At 40.4% G+C, this 22,159-nt stretch overlaps 2 protein-coding genes across 7 annotated transcripts; both read left to right on the top strand.

Moving 5' to 3' along the window:
• Nucleotides 1–483: 483 nt before the first annotated feature.
• On the top strand, nt 484–6,815 carry slc25a24l (solute carrier family 25 member 24, like; the record flags this gene model as incomplete). Its single annotated transcript, XM_083990899.1, has 10 exons — nt 484–606; nt 734–860; nt 1,327–1,414; nt 2,182–2,293; nt 2,393–2,551; nt 4,885–5,022; nt 5,132–5,242; nt 6,143–6,310; nt 6,400–6,538; nt 6,628–6,815. The coding sequence occupies 10 exons, from the start codon at nt 484–486 to the stop codon at nt 6,813–6,815; spliced, it is 1,353 nt and encodes a 450-aa protein (XP_083847025.1).
• Nucleotides 6,816–7,783: 968 nt separating this feature from the next.
• fubp1 (far upstream element (FUSE) binding protein 1) lies at nt 7,784–21,605 on the top strand (the record flags this gene model as incomplete). 6 transcript variants are annotated; one of them, XM_083991078.1, is made up of 21 exons in its annotated part: nt 7,784–7,930; nt 8,353–8,476; nt 9,222–9,257; nt 9,408–9,444; nt 9,537–9,583; nt 9,683–9,754; nt 10,167–10,224; nt 10,347–10,509; nt 10,618–10,716; nt 10,849–10,995; nt 11,100–11,202; nt 11,650–11,889; nt 12,403–12,563; nt 13,595–13,746; nt 14,419–14,495; nt 15,234–15,359; nt 15,710–15,784; nt 16,252–16,314; nt 18,145–18,174; nt 18,387–18,550; nt 18,827–21,605. In XM_083991078.1, the coding sequence occupies 21 exons, from the start codon at nt 7,784–7,786 to the stop codon at nt 18,833–18,835; spliced, it is 2,130 nt and encodes a 709-aa protein (XP_083847204.1). In that variant the 3' UTR covers nt 18,836–21,605. The 6 variants fall into 6 exon arrangements, with proteins under 6 accessions (XP_083847204.1, XP_083847203.1, XP_083847205.1 ...); XM_083991077.1 differs by having other exon boundaries at nt 18,387–21,605; XM_083991080.1 differs by having other exon boundaries at nt 7,804–7,930; nt 8,353–8,443; nt 18,387–21,605.
• Nucleotides 21,606–22,159: the final 554 nt, after the last annotated feature.

Raw genomic sequence — 22,159 nt, 5'->3', positions numbered from 1 at the left:
GTTTCATTTTTCATTTTTAAAAGTTAAGTAGGCCTACAAGTTATTTTACTCATTATTCATCACTATTCGTGTTTTATTTATTATAACAATCTTCTCTCTGTCTCTGGAAAACTCTGTCACCAGCTCCACAAATAGTAGCAGAGAAGGCACAGTGATGATTGAGGATGATGATGATGATGATGATGATGGGGCTGTGGTGGCCTCCTCCTCCTCCTCCTCCTCCTCCTCTCCTGCAGCCACAGCGCCACCTGCTGCTCCACACAGACGGTGAGGGGTTTTGTCTTGGAGCTGCTGATGTACACTCTCATACTGCATTGGCTCTGGGCCCTGCCATGAGTCAGCGTCGGCGTACAGCTGCAGGTCAATCATTTCTGTTAATGCTTTATTGTTTCAGGCTGATCAAGCTTCATATCGCCTCTTTTTTTTCTTCCCACACCTTGATTTTTAAAAATTTCTTTTTAGGAATTATCACCTGAACCAAACATGGACCAGTTTCGTGGTTTATTTGTCAAATTGGACCAAAACAAAGATGGATTCGTATCTGTAGCAGAGCTCCATGATGAAATGAAGAAGCATGGGATCCTCTCAGCAGACGGCAAGGTCCAGGTAATAATCTGATTATCTAATTTCTCACAGTGTGCAATGCATATAGGCTTTGTTTCATTAATTCCTTAATTAAAATGTCGACTCAAACCAGCTAGTGAAATAATTTTTCTTTTTTTTTTCATCCTAGAATATCATTAATTCTTATGATAAAAACAAAGATGGCCTGTTGGATTATACAGAGTTCCTCAGCTACATGATGGACAGAGAGAAAACGTGGAAAATTCACTTTCATGACCTTGATAAGAACAAGTGTGGTGAGTACTGACAGTCTTAAACTTCCAAATTAATCTTAAAAATATCTTGTTTCTTTCACTTTAAATAATGTTGTGAAGTGGAACTGAGCTGGTTGAATACAAATACTCTTATTTATTCATTAATTGTTTTGTTTTTTTGAGAATTGTAGCCATAGTTTTGTTTTTCTTTACATGACATTATGTGTTTTACTGTGTAGAGGCTTTGTGTTCCTACATGTATATTTTATTTTTTAAACTAAACTACAGTATATGTTGATTTATTTTGGCAATAAACAGCATTTCAAGGTCACACGGGAACAGCTCACATGCAGACGTCAAAGTTATTTATGGTACACTGACTGAACGGTACTACAGACTTTGCACTCTGTGACTGTGTGCAGTCATCACTTGACAGTTTGCAGACAATACGTGGAAGAAACAATCCCAGTATCTTGTTTGTAATTTTGTGCATTTTTTCTCTGATCAGGAGTGATTGACCAGGAGGACATCATTTGTTTGTTTAAGGAGTTAGGAGTGGTCATTTCAAAGCCGAATGCAAAAAAAATAATACAAATGTAAGATTTTTTTTCCCCCCGCCATGGATTAATTATTATATTTGAACAAATACTAATTTGTCTAAACAAAAGAAATCTAATTATTACACAGTCATAGGTTCAGACTGAGTTCAAAACACATTTCACTCATTCACATTCAACACATTAGTGCTGATGTTTGTTCAATCACCTTGTATCACTTTACTTTGTTGTGAAGATATAATTGATTAGTACTTTATTGATGACACTAAATCAAGCTTGATGATCAGTAATAAACATCCTAGTGTCGGTAAAATTAAACAAGTGTTCCCAGATCAGGAGCACGTGTTTAACTTAGGGATTCCTCTTAGTCTTTGATCAGACTGATGTGGTGGCATCTCTTCTAATTCAGCACTTTGGCCTCAACAAGGAGGCAGCGCAGCATCAAAGCCACTGACTAATAATGACTCACTAACATTTAATTTAAACACAGACTTAATGGTTCACTTAAGATGGAAAAAGCCCATTATGAATGAAGGTAAATTAGCAATAAACTTATCCTTCAATTCGGCCTCACAACCTGATATTATCTCATGTAATGGCTTATTACTGCTCTGTAAGAAATCTATTGTTATTGATTATCAATGAAAACATCAGTTTGCAACCTTTACTTGTATGGATTTCTGTAAAGTGATACTTGGTGATGATATTTTAGACAATAAATAAAACAAAAAAGAAGTAACACTATGAACATTTTCTATGTTATATATTATTATATGTGTGTTGTTGTGTTTGTTTGCCGACACCAGGATGGATAAGGACAGCTCCATGACAGTGGACTGGGGGGAGTTCCTGCACCACATCATCCTCAACCCTGTGGACAGCATCGGGGAGCTGGTGACCTCATGGAAACACCAGCTGGTAAGAAAACTCTCACATGCTGTGTAATAATATCGTGATTTAAAAAAAAAAAAAAAAAAAAAAAAGACCACACAGTATGATGAATGTGTTTTCCTGCAGGTTTTTGATGTCGGGGAGAGCCGTGCGATGCCCCTCGAGTTCCCCGAGGAGGCGTCCGGTTTTGGAGCGTGGAAGACGTTTGTCCTGGCAGCAGGTCTGGCAGACGGCGTTTCCCGCACCGTGACGGCGCCCATTGACCGCCTGAAGACCCAACTTCAGGTCAGCTCCAAGAACAGGTGCCACTGCTTTAGAAATGCATCACTTCATTGCATATAATCTGTGAAAAATACATGCAAGGATACTCCAAGAACATGCAGCATGGGTACTGCTACTAATTTAGTCCCCATTCTATTTGATATTGATTCATTTAGAGATATTTTAGTTTTAATACCAATTTTGTTGGTTATGACAGAGATTTTCACAGAACTAATGCTGCAAATTGTTCAAAGATGGAACTCTCTAACCTGGTGCATTACTATCTCTGGGCAACAAATTGAATCAAAGGCAACTTATTTGTCCAGGAAGACGTTATTATTGAACGTTGCATTATTGAAAATTGAAAATGTACATTGAAATTTGTAAGCAAAAGCAGTTACGTGAATGCACATTTATTTAACATGACCTACTAGCACATCAGTAGTAACGTTTCGAGCTCATAGCTCTTCATCAGACTGATGAAGAGCTATGAGCTCGAAACGTTACTACTGATGTGCTAATAAATCTGCACATAAGGGAGCTGATGTGTGCGGTCTCCTCTTTTTGCTTTTCCTGTCCACATTTTTGAGGCCAGCACCTATTGAACTAGATGTGCGCGACCGTGTCTACTCTTTAACATGACCTACTCCAGAAGTTAAAAGTGCAACTCTTCAGTAAACAGGAAACAGGAAGTGGCATACTTCGGAAAATAGATTTTCTAAACCCAACGCTATTTACAACATTTCACATTTGGTTTCAGTGATGCACCTTGTGGGGAGAGTCAGTTAGATTAAGCTGATGTGCAATACAAAATCCACTTCCTGCATGATGCTGCCGTTAAGTTTCTCCTGAAGTCGCCCAGTTCTCACTTTCTTGTGCATTAAGCTTGCAAACACTTTTTTAGGTTTCCTAGTGCAGCAACTATTGTATAGTTGTATAGTTCATTTGTAGCTTTCAGTTGCTGTAACACAGGTCTGATTACTGACTTTCAGAGCTTACAACCACGCCTTACACTATAACTTTTACTATTTGCTGAGTAAAGACCACGAGGCACAGTTTAAAGCTCCTAAACCCAGTAAATTGTCCTAACAGCTCAGATTATTGTGTTAGATTTAGTGTTCCCTAAGATAAGACGAAATCAAACTCACATAAACAACATTTACTGTAACCCCTGCTCTGATCTCCTGTCGTGCAGCTTGTTGTTACATTGGAGAGACATGAGATGTTCTCCTGGACTGTCTCAGGGTGTAAAGATAGCCTGTTATCAGCCGACCTATTTTATTTTACATTATCCGTCTGTTGCTGATAATAAATAGAAGATGATTCAGTTTATGGTTCATACGGCATATCAATCACAAGAATGAGAGAGACCAATCATTTATGACACTCGTCCTATCTTTAGTGCTGTTTTTTCAAGTGCTTCACCTTTTTATCTGCTGCAGGATGATTATTCAGGACATATAGTGATTTTTTTCTGTTGCTGAGTCTGACCTCACAGATTAAAAAAGTGAAAAGACGTTGACAGAAGTATGACATAATTTCCTCTGTCTGTCTTCACACTTGTCTGTTACCTCTGCAGCATGTGGGTGTATCTCTGCTTCACATTGCACATGTATTACAGCTGACTATGACAGTGATTCAGTTTAAAGGCATAGTTCAACATGTCGCCAAATTGTCCCGTTGCCATAATCCCTATAGTTTTAGGAGTAGGTTTGTTACCTTTAATTGTCGGTGCAAGCTATTTTTAGAACGGCGGAGCAGAGCCGTGAGCTGCTCGGAGCTACACTACAGAGGGTAATGGGATTTCTCGGTTTCCCTCATCAAACTCATCAAATACACAATCCAACAACTCCAAAACGCTCTGGTGGACAAGTTGTGACCTGCACATTCACCACGCTATGGGATAATAATGGAACAAGTCGTTTTCGAGGCAAATTAATGCTGTATTTGCCCAGAAAACATCTCCGTCTCATAACGTTCCACTAAATGTGTGTTTTGTCTATTGTTATGTGTGATGTGTTAATGTGGGTATGTGTATACTGTATGTTGCATCTTGAGGATGTCTTGTACGGGTTGGTGAAAACAAGTTTCCTGCAAAGGACAAATAAAGCTGAATCTGAATCTGAATCTGTTGGATTGTGTATTTGATGAGTTTGATGAGGGAAACCAAGAAATCCCATTAGCCTCCGTAGCGTAGCTCTGAGCAGCTCACGGCTCTGCTCCGCTGTTCTAAAAATAGCTTGCACCGACAATTAAAGGTAACAAACCTACTGTTATGACTATAGGGATTATGGCAATGGGCCAATTTACCAAAATGTTGAACTATCCCTTTAAAGTATTTCCCCTGCACCCCGTAGGTTCATGGATCCAAGGCCTTCTCCCAAGGCTTCCAGGAGATGAGAGCAGGTGGTCTGCGGTCGATGTGGCAAGGCAACGCTGTCAATGTGCTGAAAGGGACACCGCAGTCGACGCTACAGTGTCTCATCTACGCCCAGGTGAGGCGTGCGTATGGCAGCTCTCAAATTCTCCAGTATGAATTATTGAAGAAACCAGTTTCCTATTTCCTAATCGATATGATGTGCGCCGCGATCCGGCTCTGTCCAGATGAAGGCGTACACCCAGAACAGAACCCAGGAGACTCTGACGGTGCAGCAGCGTTTCGGGTTGGGCTGCGTCTCAGGTGCCGTTGCCCACGCGGCCTTCTACCCTTTAGAGGTATCAGAGATCTGTGGCAGGTCTGAGTGCAACATTTATGTCCTGTCCTGTGGTTAGACATAGTGGTTGTCCATTGTTGAAATATATAGATTATTACAGACTTAAAATGTCAGTAGGCTATGTCATGTCACATTCATTGTGATGCTTTGGTTTGATTATTGTCGACACATTATGGAGATGTAAAAAGCAAAGAAAAACTCCAAGGCACTCTCGAGTAAATAAAATGCCTTTAATTAATCTGGCATTGTCACAATGACATGTTTAAAATGACTATGACGCGTTTTGGCATCAAGCCTTCAAAACGCGTCGTAGCCTATTTTAGACATGTCATTGTGACAATGCCAGATTAATTAAAGGCATTTTATTTACTCGAGAGTGCCTTGGAGTTTTTGCTTTTCACATCTCCTGGATCCCTCTCCAAGGACACCTCTAAAGAAATCCACAAAGCGCTCCTTGTTTTGAACATTTTTTGACATTATGGAGATGTTTTGTAGTTTCTACAGTATCACACACAGGAAATTGCAAACAAACATAATTAAACTCCTCTTTTGCTCTGTTTACATACCTTTATTAACTGAATTAGTTTCTCCCTGTGCTGTAAATCAAAACTGACTGTATTGTAAAATCCAATGCATTTGCTGTTATTTTCCTCACTCATTACTCATTCCTTTGTTTGCAGCCATCACACCAATATCCCAAATATTAATGTGAAAATTTAGCATATGCTTTAGAAATCCAATTAACTCCACAGCAGTCTTTCCCAATAACAATATAATATAATTTTTTTTGTATATTACTCTGTTGTTACATAGTGCTTTTCAAACAGTGTCAGAGTTTTGACTGTATGTACCAACACTGTGTCAGTTTCTTTTACTAATCTCTGTCCAATTCGCCCTTCAGGTGTTGAAAGTGAGGCTGAACCTGCAGCAGTCCGGTACATACCACGGTGTGGTGGCCTGCGCCCGGTCCATTTACAGACATGAGTCTTTGTCCTCGTTCTACAGAGGATTCAAGCCCAGCATCCTCTGCATGATCCCTTACGCAGGAGTGGAGTGTGCAGTTCATCAGGTGAGACCCCATTGCAACAACACTCAGGAGATTAAAGAGCTCAGTTCCTCTGGCAGATACCAGTTGTAACTACTTGTGTTTAATTACAGTCCATCATAAACTGGGCGAAGAGCGATCCGGCCTACAACAGCGACTCCAAGCTGTTTTTCTTCAGTTTTGTGGCCTTTGCCTCTGGACAAGTGACCAGTTACCCCCTGGCAGTGATCCGCACCCACCAGCAAGCTCAGGGTAACGTCTCTATTTGGTTTAACATAGTTGAGTTTATTTAAAACAATCTGAAATCATGTTCTCCTCATTACAATTTGTGTGTTTTGCAGCTTTCAGCTCAGACTCGCGACCGACCTCGGGCGTTTTACAAGGACTCATTGGGATATATGAAAGACGTGGAATTAGAGGATATTATAATGGCATGGGAGCCAGCTTTGTCAGGGCTGTACCATGTGCCTTGATAAACTACACTTTAACTAGACAATTTGAAAATATGTTTTCTTCAATAGAGTCTTGAGCCGTAATGAAGAGTTTACTTTCTTAGCATGCTTAACTGTTATCCCTAAGCAATACGTTTCAGGGATGTGATCGGGAACATAAAGGAAAATGCAAAAACTGTGAACTCTTATTACCGAGTCAAGTCCGCCAGACTTGCGCTCTCATGTGATCCACACAATACCTCTTTCTGAAGCATTAAGTAAAAGGTTTACCTCTAAGATCATGAGACATGGTGACCACTGACCAAACCTCAGAGTGGTGGAAACATTGTGGACTTGAAATTAACACTGTGATGTTAGTGTAACAACTGCCCACTTCAGACTGAACTTTGTAAATAAGGATGTGTGTTTAAGTGTGAGCTGTATAATAAACTATAACATTTTATGTCACAACAGCAACTTTTTCATTTTTCATCAAGTGTCAACAGTTGTTTATTTGTTTTGAATGTAACTTTTAGAGGTGTAAGACACAGGTGTACATCTTTCACTGTGAGGTTTTAGGAGTTTATTTCTATCATTAGCCCAAAGGAGCCCATAGTCTATAACTGAATATCACAATAAAAGACAATTAAGGAAGACAAGACCAGATTCAGATTACAAACCATTATACTTAGATGTATTATTACTGGATTAGATCAATAAGAAGAGTGTGGAGGCTGTTTAAAAGAGAGTTTCCTATTTGTGAAAGAGTAACACAGAGAATGGGTGACTTGTTTTGTTTTTGCTCCCTTCCAGACCACATTAAAAGCAGGTCGAGATCAAAAATCCCGATGTAAAACATGACCTAGTTGTGTAAAACTAATCAAGATTAACAAAGAACATCAATGTGTTAATATTTATTCATCTTTATTCCATTTCCGAGAACATAATCATATCAATTCTTTACGGATTAGATTTGCCATGGTAGTTTTAACAGTGTACAAAAGAGTGTTTTTGTTATCGCGAGATTTGACGTCCGGTCGCGAGTTTTCCCGTCCACATCCCGTGAATGAAACCCGCCATCTTGTCGCGCCGAGCAGAAGAAGAAGCAGCAGCAGCAGATATGGCTGACTACAGCAGCGTGGCTCCGCCGTCCTCTAACGCCGGTGGCGGGATGAACGACGCTTTTAAAGACGCTCTGCAGCGAGCACGACAGGTAAGGAGACCCCACTGCATCGTTTTAGTCCGGGAATAATCTCGTAAAATCGACAGGAAACGGGGAGTTTTTGCGCTTTTCTGCCGTTAACACACGGGAGACCGGGAGCTAAGCTAAGCTAACACAACGGCCAACGCCACGCTGCGAAAAAACGTAGCGAAAACTGAAGCTGGTTTAACTGCGAATTCGTGCGAAGTCTCATAAATATGATGAGCTATCAGGTACCTGAAGCTTTATGTGATTAATAGCATGATTTTATGTAGGCTACATATCGGTCCTTTGTTGGTCCAGACTTCCGGACAGAAGGAGCAAGGCCGCATGCCGCGTGCGCTACGACTATCACAAGCGCAGCGGGAGAAAGAAAATAAAACTAAATCAAACTGCACTAAATGGCGGCCTTTTCTCCTGATTTTTTGTTTCAGATCGCGGCGAAGATCGGTGGTGATGGAGTTGCGGCACCTCCAACAAATGAATTTGGCTACGGAGGCCAGAAAAGGCCCCTGGAGGACGCTGGTGGGTATTTTCCCATGCCTAACCTGAATATCGGTCAGTGGCTCAAATCGATTCAATCAATGCAAGTCTTCACAGTTAATGCCTGCCTGTGTTTGTTTATCTTTTTATTTTATTTTATTTTTTAAGCAGAAAAATAAGTTGTAAATCGTAAATGCATAGAAATGTACTTAATCTATAGTAATATTGTTTACATATCAATGTGCATTTGTAACAATAAGTCTTAACATCAGTACTACTGCAGTTCATTGTATTGTGATTTATGTTTTATGCAGTATATTAGCTATGGCATGTGGTCTTTTTTTGTATTTCAATGATAAATTCACCGTCTATCCTCACAGCGGCTCTCAGCCAGTGTCTGGCGAACATGTGTGATTTCATGAGCTCAGTTTATTCAAGCAGATTTAGTCCCTGTAGGTTAGAATAATCAGGTGTTAAGTATATAGTCAAGATTGTATGAGCATATATCATCGTGATTATAAACTTTGCCTAGAGTATTAGGATCATGTAGGGTGTAGTAATGCTAGAAATAGTCAATTACATTGGTTTAAAAGGGGTGGTCATGTACCATGGTGCAGTTAAACAGCACCACAGGCTACAACCGCATGACTTCTGTATTGGTTTCTGTTATGTTACTATGCAGGCTGTTGTAGGTGAATATTTATTTTCAACATACCTAACCAGTTGTATTTTGAGCAATGCCGCTCGAGTCCCTGACAGTAATGTGAGATACGGTTTGATATCAGTTACTTATGCTGGTCATTGTGTTGTGTTGTCGCAGACCAACCAGAGACAAAGAAAGTGGCTACAAACGATGGTAAGTTTCCTAATGATGTAGCTGTAGTTACAGTAATTACAAGTAATTCCTAGTAATGCTTAATTGAGAAGAGAAAAAAAAGCATTAATTGGGCATTTTTGGTACACTGGTTGCTCTAAATGTATATTTTCCCCTGTACATTTCCCCCAGCCTTTTCAGCTATGGGAGGAATGGGTGGCCCCCCAAGGTAAATACACAAGTTATATTTAAATGTTTACTTTTTGACTTCTGGTCTATTTATAGTGTTGACAGACACTGACTTAATCTTTTCATCCATAGGTCGACGTCAGAGGAGTTCAAGGTTCCAGATGGGATGGTTGGATTCAGTAAGTTTTGTGTTTTCAGAGTCAACGATGAAAGCCACTTTATTTTTTTCACAGTAAGAGGCGTTTGGGTGTAACAGTTTCCCTTTTTTCTTTCTCTAGTTATCGGAAGAGGGGGCGAGCAAATATCACGTCTGCAGCAGGAGTCTGGTTGTAAAATACAGATCGCCCCTGGTGAGTTTAGATTTGGACCATGTGTGATTATTGGGTTGTGATTAATCTGATTCAGGGCCTGTTGAAGAGGCAAAAATATATTTAAACCAAGGAAATATAACCCAGAACAAGAGAAGAGAGATCCTTAAGTAAAAGCTATTGAGATGCAGTTAAAATGTGGACGGTCAATGATGAAAGCTCATGCACCACGCTGAAGAGCTGATGTATAACCCCCAAACCACAATTTATCTGAGACCTGAACACACATGTAAGATTTTAGAGTCTTATCAGTTTTAAACCTGCCTATGATTATTATTATTGAACACATTTTATTTAATTAGTTAACTAAAGCAGCAGAACAGAAAAAAACAATTTAACATTGACAGTTACTGAGATGTTTGCGCTGTTGCCTGATTTGTCCTCTGTGTTTCAGACAGTGGAGGGATGCCAGAGAGATCGGTGACATTAACAGGACCACCAGAATCAATCCAGTAAGTAACCAACCAACCCCTTTCTTACCTTAAAACCTAAAGTTTTGGGTTTAATGCCCTTTTTTTTTTTATATGAATTCTGCGCGGTGCATAATGTTGTTGTTTTTCTTTCTCCCTTTCAGGTCTGCAAAGAGGCTACTAACAGAGATAGTGGAGAAGGGACGCCCAGCTCCAGCGTTTCACCACAACGACGGCCCGGGGATGACTGTTCAGGAGATTATGGTCCCTGCCTCTAAAGCCGGACTCGTCATTGGAAAAGGAGGAGAGACCATCAAAAGCCTACAGGTGAGGGTCGGAGGCCAAAAATTAATCATAGGCGGGTGGTGTGTGGTGGTTGTGATGGCGCACAGACAAAACATTTACTGAATGTATTTTGTTCATCTCGTCCTGCAGGAAAGAGCGGGAGTGAAGATGGTAATGATCCAAGACGGACCCCAAAACACAGGCGCAGACAAGCCGCTCCGCATATCAGGAGAACCCTTTAAAGTTCAGGTGGGTCCTCGATCTCTTCTCTATAACTGGAATCTAATAAAATAAGACATATATTAATCTTAAAGTCCTGTTACGTGCCTCCATGGAGACTGGGATAATAAAAATAATAATAAAGCTGTCTTTGCTCCTCAGCAAGCCAAAGAGATGGTGATGGAGCTGATCAGAGACCAGGGCTTCAGGGAGCAGAGGGGCGAGTACGGTTCAAGGGTTGGAGGAGGTGGAGGAGGAGGAGGAGGAGGAGGCGGCGGCGGAGGAGGGGGAGGAGGAGACAGCTTGGACGTGAGTGTTTTCAACAAACCGCAACATTTATACATGTGGAGACAATGTTGTTGTATTGTAAGTTGGTGTCCTAAATGGGGTTTTGTTTCTCTGTCGTCGTTCAGGTTCCTGTACCGCGGTTCGCAGTAGGAATTGTCATCGGCAGAAACGGAGAGATGATCAAGAAAATACAGAATGACACAGGCGTCAGGATTCAGTTCAAACCAGGTGAGCGCTCAGGTCACAGAAGGAGCAGAGACTTGATCATCAGATCAATTAGATGCAGGTTAAACGTTGACGGTCAATGATGAAAATTCATGCACCACGCTGAAGCGCTGATGTATAACCCCCAAACCACAATTTATCTGAGACCTATACACGCACAAAGGCTTAGAGTGTTTGTTTGAAGATGTTAAATGTTATACTTTTGTCTAAATTAAGAGTCTTTACTTGTAATTTATTTTCTTTACTTGTAACAAATTTGGTTTTTGAATATGTTCTTCTTGGGTGAGGTTTTCATATAAGCCCTTTTGGGTTTCATACCTCCCCTTTGCACATTGCAATCATAATCCTTATTCATACTATTTTATTTATTTTATTTGTGCAAAATAAAAAAATAAATGTTAAACAGAAACTTGAATCTTCGTTTGTTTGATCCCCGTCTCCTCCCTGCAGATGACGGCAGCACGCCAGACAGGATAGCACAGATCATGGGTCCTCCCGACCAGGCTCAGCACGCGGCAGAAATCATATCCGACCTGCTGAGGAGCGTCCAGGCTGGAGGGCCGCCAGGACACGGCGGGGGCCGAGGACGTGGGCGCGGGCAGGGCAACTGGAACATGGGGCCCCCTGGTGGCCTGCAGGAGTTCACCTTCACCGTCCCGACCATGAAGACCGGCCTCATCATTGGAAAAGGCAAGTGGCACCAGGGCTTTGTTAAACAACTATGATGCTCTTTAAGGAAAGAAAATGTGGTTTAAAGAGATAAAAAAACAACAACATTTAAACCAATAAATTTAAATTAAGAATGAGAGAAAAAGGACAGAAGCAAACGTCATCATTTAGATGCAGTTAAAATGTGGACGGTCAATGATGAAAAATCATGCACCACGCTGAAGAGCTGATGTATAACCCCCAAACCACAATTTATCTGAGACCTGAACACATGCATAAATGATTTGGAGTCTTTTCAGTGCAGACTATTAGATGTGTTAATTATTCATAAATGCATTTTTTTTTCAAGTTCTTGAATCAGAAAAACTAAACTTAAGCAGCAGAACAGAAAATCTTATGAACCTTGTTGATTAAAGGACATGTTAACGTCATCATTATCACTAAGATGTTCATCCTGTTGTCTGGTTTGTCTTCACTTCATCGGCGGCGTTGATTTGGATTTATTTGAAGCTAACGTTGATGATCTTTTACCAGGTGGTGAGACGATCAAGGGCATCAGCCAACAGTCTGGAGCCCGGATCGAGCTGCAGAGAAACCCTCCACCCAACGCTGACCCCAACATCAAGATGTTCACAGTCAGAGGCTCCCCTCAACAGATCGACTACGCCAGGCAGCTGGTGGAGGAGAAGATCGGGGTGAGACACCGACAACACATCTCCTGCAGAGATTTTTTAGCCCAAGCTGTCAAGGAAACAAAACAAAAACATGGGGGCTCCTCTGTTGATGATCTTATATATAATGTCCAGTGTCTTTACTTGTTAATTTGAAGCGTCCTCAATTATTTTGATAAACGCAGTCCATTTCTCCCATTTCCTGGGAAAGGTCGCTCCTTTAGATCTGAGAGAGAAAATCGTCTTTTCTATTAAACACCTTTCCTTCACTCTGTCCATCCATTGGTTACGGTTTGGAGACTCAGATTTATACCAGCACTTGGTTATAGCTTTTTTTTTTAATTTTTTTTTTAACAAGCCATCAACAGTATTTTACATAGATACCAGTGTTTTTTCACATTTTCGTCTAAGACACAAAAATAGAGGACCACCAATCACATTGCTAGGAATTGTATATATTGTGTACACATACATTACCCCAAAAGTTTGATTTTTTTGGGGCATTGCAGAGACTCTTTTAAAGAGACAAAAAAAATTCTAATCAAGAAAATGTAACGAGGACAAAACTTCACCTTCAATGGTCTAAGTCTTGGTTCAGAGTGAAAGGAAGCAGAATGTAGATTAAAGAGGTAAAAAGAAATTCAAAACAAGAATATGTAACCCAGAACAAGTGTTGAGATGCAGTTACAATGTGGACGGTCAATGATGAAAGCTCATGCACCACACTGACAGCTGATGTATAACCCCCAAACCACAACTTATCTGAGACCGAAACACATGCAAATAGTTTGAGTAGTTTTGGAGACGTTTAATGTTATACTGTTGTCTCAGTTAGGGGTAAAATGTTTTTCTAAGTTAAAATCCAGAAACAGAAACCAGACCAAAGTGTTTAGAATAAATTTAATCAGCAGAACAGAGAGTAACAATTTCAAAGGTCTAGTCTTAGTTCAGGTGAGGTTTATTGATAAAAGTACAATACTGAATTTTTGATCATTACAGAGACACTTTTAATCTGCTCTAAGGTTGTTAACTGACTGTTGTTGATGTGTTTTCAGGGACCAGTCACTCCGATGGGCGGCCCACACGGCCCCCCTGGTCCACACGGAGGCCCAGGCCCACACGGTCCTCCTGGACCGCCCGGACCCCCCGGGGCTCCCATGGGTCCATACAACCCTGGGCCGTACAACCAGGGACCTCCAGGGCCACAGTGAGTGTTTCCTCCTCGTCTTTAAAGTCCTTTGTGTCTGTGAAAACGCTACCATTCGTCCAGGTCAGGTCAACTGGACGTAGTTTTTGTCTTTGAAGACGTTTCGCCCCCTTATCCATAACATCAAACCTGGAGCTGAGATACCCGAGTCATCCACCTTTTTTTCACAAACTGATGAAGCCACTTCGATAAGGGGCGAAACATCTCCAAAGACTAAAACTAAGTCCAGTTTCCTTGATTCAGAATATGTAACCCAGAACAAGTGTTGAGATGCAGTTACAATGTGGACGGTCAATGATGAAAGCTCATGCACCACGCTGACAGCTGATGTATAACCCCCAAACCACAACTTATCTGAGACCGAAACACATGCAAATAGTTTGAGTAGTTTTGGAGACGTTTAATGTTATACTGTTGTCTCAGTTAGGGGTAAAATGTTTTTCTAAGTTAAAATCCAGAAACAGAAACCAGACCAAAGTGTTTAGAATAAATTTAATCGGCAGAACAGAGAGTAACAATTTCAAAGGTCTAGTCTTAGTTCAGGTGAGGTTTATTGATAAAAGTGTGAATTTCAAGTTTCCTTGATTCAGTTGCCTAGAGAAAGTCCTGTGTGATCACACAAGCGTGCAAGATGTGGAAAACTGATCAGTGTTTATTTCTTTATTTCCTCAGTGGCCCTCCTGCGCCTTACCAGCCTCAGGGATGGGGCAACGGCTACCCACACTGGCAACAGGGACAGCCTGATCCAAGTGAGTACCTGCTGCTAGCTCAGGGAAATGAGAAAATAACTTATCTGCTGGGTTAGGCAAGGACAAAACTTCAATTTCAATGGTCTGAGTATTGGTTCAGGTTGTGTTTATTGATTGAGTTCAATACTGAACAAGAGAAAAAGGAAACAAGATGTAGATTAAAGAGGCAAAAATAAATTCAAATCAAGAAAATGTAACCCAGAACAAGTGTTGAGATGCAGTTAAAATGTGGACGGTCAATGATGAAAGCTCATGCACCACGCTGACAGCTGATGTATAACCCCCAAACCACAACTTATCTGAGACCGAAACACATGCAAATAGTTTGATGGGTAGTTTTGGAGACTTTTAATGTTATATATACTGTTGTCTCAGTTATGTGTTAAAATCCTGAAACAAACCAGACCACAGTTTTAAATGTGCCTTTTTATTATTAGATATATAGTTTTATGTTTAGATTAAACTTAAGCAGCAGAACAGAAAGTAACATTTTAACAATTTCAAAGGTCCAGCTTTAGTTCAGGTGAGGTTTATTGAAGTACAACACTGTGAATTCTTGTTGTCATATACACCTCGATTCATAGTTGTGGGCTTTACTGCCCCTTATTTTTTTAACTATTTGCGCTGTCATAGAGTTGTTCAGTTGCCTTCACTGCATTTTATTTCACTGTGTTGTCTTCAGTTTTATTCTTGGCGTCCATGTTGTAACCAGACCTACCTGTTTGTTGTTGTGTTCAGATAAAGCAGCGGCCGACGCCAACGCAGCGGCGTGGGCGGCCTACTACGCTCAGTACAGCCAGCAGCCGCAGGCTCCCATGACCCCGACGAGCGGCGCTCCTGGCACGACTCAAACCAACGGCCAAGGTACCTGAAGTGTTTCTCACTTCCCCCCCAAACCCCACCCCACCCCCCAGTGTCAGAGCAGCAGCAGAAAGAAAACAAAAACAAACGTAGAGCAGCGTAGTTTACCAGCTTTACTTGAGTAGTGTCCTGGTGGAGACGAGTTGCTTTCTTTTTTTTCTTTTTTTTTCTTTTTAAATTACTTTGCTTTTCCAGAGCACTTTTAAAAGAAAAAAAAAAACTTTTTTTATACATTACCCCAGGGACAGGATAGTTTTCCTCCACCATCCCTAGGCTGACAGCGCGACGCGGGCAGGTGGAGGACAAACTGCTCAGAATGATTCACTAATTACAAGTACCGTTTTTTTTAACAGGTGACCCACAGGCTGCAGGTCAGAGTGGACAGGCAGATTACACCAAGGCCTGGGAGGAATATTACAAGAAAATGGGTATACGAACGTAGTTCCAGTGTACACTTATTGACACAAGTCAGTCTAAACAGCCACTGGGCCTTTCCCCAATCAGCTTCTTTTCCAGGTCTGGGTATTTGTCAGCATTGCTGGCCTGCAGTGGGGCGTGTTCACCGTGCCTCCACTTGGTTTGACATTTTAACGCCTGTGCTGTTTAGACTGCAACACTTTTGACTGTTCACAGGACTGAGCTGTCGACACAGAAAAACCACCTTTTCTCAGCCTAGAGTAGCTTATTACCTAGACTTTTCTTTAGGCTTTATCCACACTGATGGCAGAGTATTTTGCAATGTGCCATGCAATGTGTTACTGCTACTGGGGGAAGGAGGGGGGAGTTGTCATGCATATTAAAAATGTAGGATTAATGTTAATTACTCTTCTTTTTTTAAAATCTGATTTCACGCGACACCTGAATGCATTGACACACGTTTCCCCTCTCTGTGCAGGTCAACAGAGTCAACAACCTCAGGACTACACGAAAGCCTGGGAGGAATATTACAAGAAACAAGGTGTGTGAAGTCGACTCAACTTCCTGTTCAGATAATCGTAGATTGCACATTTCAATTTTTTTTTTTTTTTTTTTTGCAATTCGGTTCTGCTGCATGTGCATGAGGTTGGAATTAAAGTGGCACAGACAGTCATAAACAAAAATGCCTGAGGCCGTAATATACAACCAAGTCATTAGAAGCAGAAGTACTTGGATATAAAGACAGTAATACACCATGTACACTAATGATATTCAGAGTTAGTTTGAGCCGAATGTTAATAAGTTAACATGTGTATGAATCTTAAAGGCACACAGATGTAATCAGATTGTATGTCTTTAATATGATTTACTGTGAATTGATTTGTTCCCAAACAAATATAAATATGTTTAAGAGCATATGAAATGCTTTTTGTTGTTTTGGGATGACTGGAAAATCCTCAGTATTTCATTTCCAGACTGTTTTTGACCTGATGTATTATTTATATGGACCTTTAAATCAATTATTGATCCATCCATTACCTGCTGCTTAGTCAGGAATTGTGATATTGGGATGTAGAGACACAAATGTGAATCCATGCACTGTGAGAAATGTATTACAAAGTGTTAGTATGTGGTATCACAGAGGTTTTAGTCTGACCCTGTAGTTTGGTAAATGTAATAGTTGTAGTTGAAGGGAGGCTGCGTTCATCCAGCAGCGCTCTGACAGTGAGTCGCTGCTTCTCCCAGCCGCCCGACAGAAAGGCAGAAGGTTTCTGTCCCGCCACCCTGAGTCATCGGTGGTGGGTTCGTTCCCCTTCTTATACGTTTGAAGAAATAGATCATATTTAAAAGATGGTTAACACTTTATAATAAGTACACACTATTAAGCATTAATAAATACTGAATTCTTCATTTATAATGCATGAATACTCATTAGTATATAGTTTATAAATACAGTTGGTGCTTATCAATGATGAGTAAAACATTTTTAACTGTTTATAAACTACATGCTTATGAGTATTCATGTTTTATAAATGATTTCAGTATTTATTTAATGCTTAATAGTGTGTACTTATTATAAAGTGTAACCAAATGAAGCTTTATTTGACAGACGCCCCCTAGAAATTATAGTTGTTGAAAGAATTTAAACCATATAATCTTCTCATTTGTGAAGCTGGAACCATTTTCACACTCACTGGGCATGAAACCAGTTCATGTGCCGTTACTCGTTGTGCAGCTGGTCTGAGATCTGTCACAGCAGCTGCTGCTCTCGTCTCTTAGCTCTCGAACCCCCACAAACACGTGGTAGTTATGTCCAAAACCCCCACAAGCTGTGACTGGACACAAGGTTTCATTCATCTGCAGTAAAATACCAGCTTTACATACCTCAGTGGGGCGCGGCCGAGCAGACGAGCCGAGTCGAAGATTTTAACCTTTTTTTTAAAACAAGTGGACGGCACAGAAACTGTTTTTTATACAGTTTTTATTTGACCTGTAAATGGTTAAAGCTGCACATACTGATCAGAGACATCGATCGGGCACTGTTGTACAAGAGTGTGAGTGGTGAATCAGCAACAAGTTGCAAGAAAAAGTTTTCTGAAATTGTGTTTTTTATCCAAGTTTTAATTCCGAGTAGAGACTTGTGCTTTAATAGAAATATACAATGGCAACAGTATGTGACTTTTCTACTTTAACATATCTATAAATGAGAAATCCCATGTTATTGATCATCAATGAAATGTATCATCACAAATGTTTTGCAATTTCCAAATCTAGAGAAATCCATTATTTTATCTTGATTGACAACATCTCCCATGATCCTATGCTCTTTTGAACAATGTCACCGAAATCCGTCTTGCTTTGTTTTGATTAGGAGACCCCCTAGCAGCTGAAATCAATCAAGGTTCGTAAATTAAAATAAAAAGTGTTAATGATATTATTATTATTATTATTATTTGACTGAGTGGTGACGTCACGGTTTCAATAGGAAACGAGCTCAGCACCATCAACTTACAAGTTCCAAGTTAGTGGCGAGTTTTCCTGAGTTACTAATGAGTTTCCTGTGGTTTCACTTCCCCCCGCCCCCCACTTCCCCCTCCTCCTCCTCCTCTTCAGGTCAAGCCGCCCCTCAGGCCACGGCGGCGGCAGCGGCGGCCGCCTCCCAGCCCGGGGGCCAGCCGGACTACAGCGCCGCCTGGGCGGAGTACTACCGGCAGCAGGCCGCGTACTACGGCACGGCCAACCCTCAGACGATGGGCGCAGCGCCACAAGCCCCTCAGGTACACCCCCGATAAGAATCTGTCCTCCTCCACATTCACTTGTTTTTTTTACTGCCGGTTACTGCTGGTTTTTGCTGCCTTAACCTCCTTCCCCCCTCAGGTTTTCACAGGGCTCCAGTGGCCGCAGCAGCTACACAAAACTCATTAACCATAAAAAAAACACACACACAATTTTCCTCCCTATTACAGGTTTTTTAGCTTTTAATTTTGGGAAGCTGAGTCCACTGTTTCTGCTGTTAACATGCAATGTATCTTCTATGTATTTCTTCTGCACAGGGCCAGTAATGTGAAGTGGACATAAAGTAAATGCTACATTGTCGAAACAAAATCCTTTGTTAAATGTTTGGATGCAGACGCCTTGATGAAGATCTTAAATTTCCTTGGTTTGAAAGTGTTTCACATAGATGGCAGATTTCCCGGCGAACACGTCCTCCTTCCTTTTTTTTTCTTTGTTTTTTTTCTTTTTGTTCTTGTTTTTGTTTCTCCTTCTCTTGTAAATGCTTTGTTTTTAGTGAGGTAATTATACATATGGTCATTCCAGCCCTGTATCTACATCAAATGTGGTTAGAACTCATGTTTATTGAACTGTTGACATTACCATGTAAATCATCTCAGTTTTAAAAATGCTATTGCCTGTTGTGTTTTTGCAATAAAACAAACTGAAACCTCCTGTGTTGGTAAGTTGGGGTGGTTGGAAAGGAAAGAAAGAAATAGAAAAAAAACAGAAAGCAGAGAGGGGTTGAGATGAACATCTGTATGGTTTTGTTTTTTGCTGTGGGTGGGGGGTGGGCAGGGGTTTTGAATGTCCAACATGGATGACTCAAAGTTGCGCTGTCCTGTCTCTCTCCAACTGTCTATAAGGCTCTTAGATAACATTATGTGCGTGCAAGTGCAATGATCCAGAGTGGTTCAGACCAACAAAACGTCCTCTTGTTGATAGACTTTTGTTTTTATTGCATTATTATCTTTTTTACACTTCCTGACTTGTTTCCTGACAACAGCTGTAGACAGATGTGTGTCCTGTAGAGAAAAAAAAGCCGACGGGTATCTGTGTTTATCGTGTGCTCATGCATTTTTAACGTGCGTTGTTGCTGTGGCGCTCTCTCTTTAAAAAGTTTTTGCCTGGTTTGTTGACATTGTCGAGGTGTAGTATGATGCACTGTGTTTTGCATTTTGATTAGAAACTTCCTCCTCCTCCACAGGCAAGTTTAGAAAAAAAAAAGAGCGGTAAGCAAGTTCTTTTCCTAACCTGTTCCTCAGAAAAACGTGGTTGCAAGAAATGTTGCATATTTTTAGTGTTATTACGCATTATTATTATACATTTTTTGTGCTGTTCTTTTTGCAGGACAGTCAGGTAAAAATTGCCACTGTATCGAAAATGCATTGAATCGTTTTGTCTTTTGCCCATTTCAAGTTGTGAACTAACTCACATGTATAAATTTGTCTTTTTTATGATTGATTGAAAAAATGTTTTTTTAATATAAAAACATTGCAAAAAAGAAAACAACCAAGAAAAGTTTTTTTTATTTATTTTTGTTGCTGTGCCCATTCTGTTAGTGTTTATCCAGTATAAGAACGTAGATGTTGTAGGGTCGGGTGGTCGTCATCCATCAGTTGAGCCCTCCTATACTGTAAGTACACAAAACCTGTGATTTGAATTTGAGAGATACACGCCTTTGATTATTATTTTATATCTTGATGCTTTATGAACTGCTAAAGATGTAGTGCATTTGTCAAATCTTGCCATTTCCCCCATGTCTGTGGGTAAGTATCAAATGTCCAGAGGAGAGGCTTTAGTGCTTTTTTTTAGACTCAACTTTGATTGATTCTTGTACCACCATGTTTCTGAGACGTTTCTATTTGATCATTTCCCTTGTGTGACTCCTCCTGACTGCCATATAACACTGAGACTCTTGAAAACTTCACAGTGTGTTGTTGACTTTTGTCTGTAGCTTGTCCTTTAGATCTTTGCGTGTAGGTAGCGTGTGTCAGTGCCCAGGTGGGAGAGATCTGAACTGAACTGAGGGCTTGAATGATGGTCAGCTACTCTTTACACTGACTGCTGGTAGGAACTGTTGATTTTTAAAAGGATGTCCATGGTTTTTAAAAAAACAAACTCTTCTCCCTTATTTGCGTTTTTTTTTTGTCATTTGAATATCTGACCTGCTAAGTGCCATTGTGTAGATTTTTTGAAAACAAGAAATGCCATTTATTGCATTACACTGCTTTAGAAAAAGTCCTACTGCATAACTTCCAGCATAGCATGCTTAGGCCTCTTGCTCTTATTTCTTAAATGTCCCATATGAGCATGTGGAATGCTAAGTAGTGGAAAGTGCTTCTGACTTAGCTCTCAGTATTGATTTATGACATTTTTCTGAATGAGCACTGTTGTTGTTGATGAAAGGCTGTTGATTTTAAAAGGTCAAACAACATACAAGCAAAACAATCTTTTTTGACTGCATTGTTCACTGATGGCAAACAGTGCAATATATCTGATCTTTGCAGTGTCGTCCCAGACCTTGCACCTTAGGTTCTGCTGCAATAACACAGGTAAGCGAAACCTAAGGAAACCCAGTGTTGTTGTTGATATATATATATATATTTGAATATTTTTTCCTTGTCCAGTGACATTGACCCATATATATCCATGCAAAAGAAATGCTTACCTGTGACATTAACATGCCTCAATGCATTCATGCTTAGTCCAGGATATAAAGTATGAACAGCCCTTTTTTTATACTATGATTATTACTATTATTACTATTATTAATAAGATGATCTGCCTCCTTGAATGAAACTGCATGATGTGAGTTGAATAACTTTGCCCAGAACAAGCTGTTGTGATGATGTAGGTTCACTGAGGAAAATGTTGTCACTGTGCTTTCTTAATAATTTTGGAAAGTAGCCTTTTATGTTTTTTGCCTCCTGGTAAGTCTGACAGTGAAATGTTCAATCGATGCTTTACCTTAGACACTGGTGTAACAAAACTGCATGCCATGCAAACCTGTTGCCAGACGTTAGCAATGTGCTCTGAACTGTTAGGAAAGAAAGAAAACGGTGATTTTTTAAAAATTTGATTTCTATCATTTTTTAATTATGTCGTGGTGTGAATCTGCCCTTTTCTAAGTGCAGTGCAAAAACAAATCTGCTATTGAAACGCTGCTGCCTTCACTTCTCGCTCACAGTGTTGGAGGACGCTGCAAGCTTAGGTCGTAGAGTCGTAGGCCCTGTCGTAGTTTGTCTCCCCCCCTCACCCCACACACACAAAAGGAGGAATCCTTTGAGTCAGTGCCACTGCTGAACGTAGACCGTTCAAGAGCTCCAGTGATAAGGTAAAAACTTAAAAAACAAATCTAAAAGCAACGCATTGAAATTGAAAATTCTGTGATTTGCATTTGTTGGTCTGATACATGTTTTCTGCTGCAGCTCGGATTGATTGACTGTTTTTAGTTAAAAATCATGCCATAGTGTACTTTAGAGTTGTCTGATGGTTGTTTTATCGCTTGATTTGCCTTCATCAGTAACTTTTTAGTCAAACAGGAATGTGCTTTAGAAAGTTGGACGAGGACAGGATCTGATGTTTTTCAATGACATGCACTGTTGTGTGTT

The sequence above is a fragment of the Trachurus trachurus genome, assembly GCF_905171665.1.
Source record: "Trachurus trachurus genome assembly, chromosome: 17".
Taxonomy (NCBI): Eukaryota; Metazoa; Chordata; class Actinopteri; order Carangiformes; family Carangidae; genus Trachurus; species Trachurus trachurus.
This window is presented reverse-complemented; position numbering and strand designations above follow the sequence as displayed.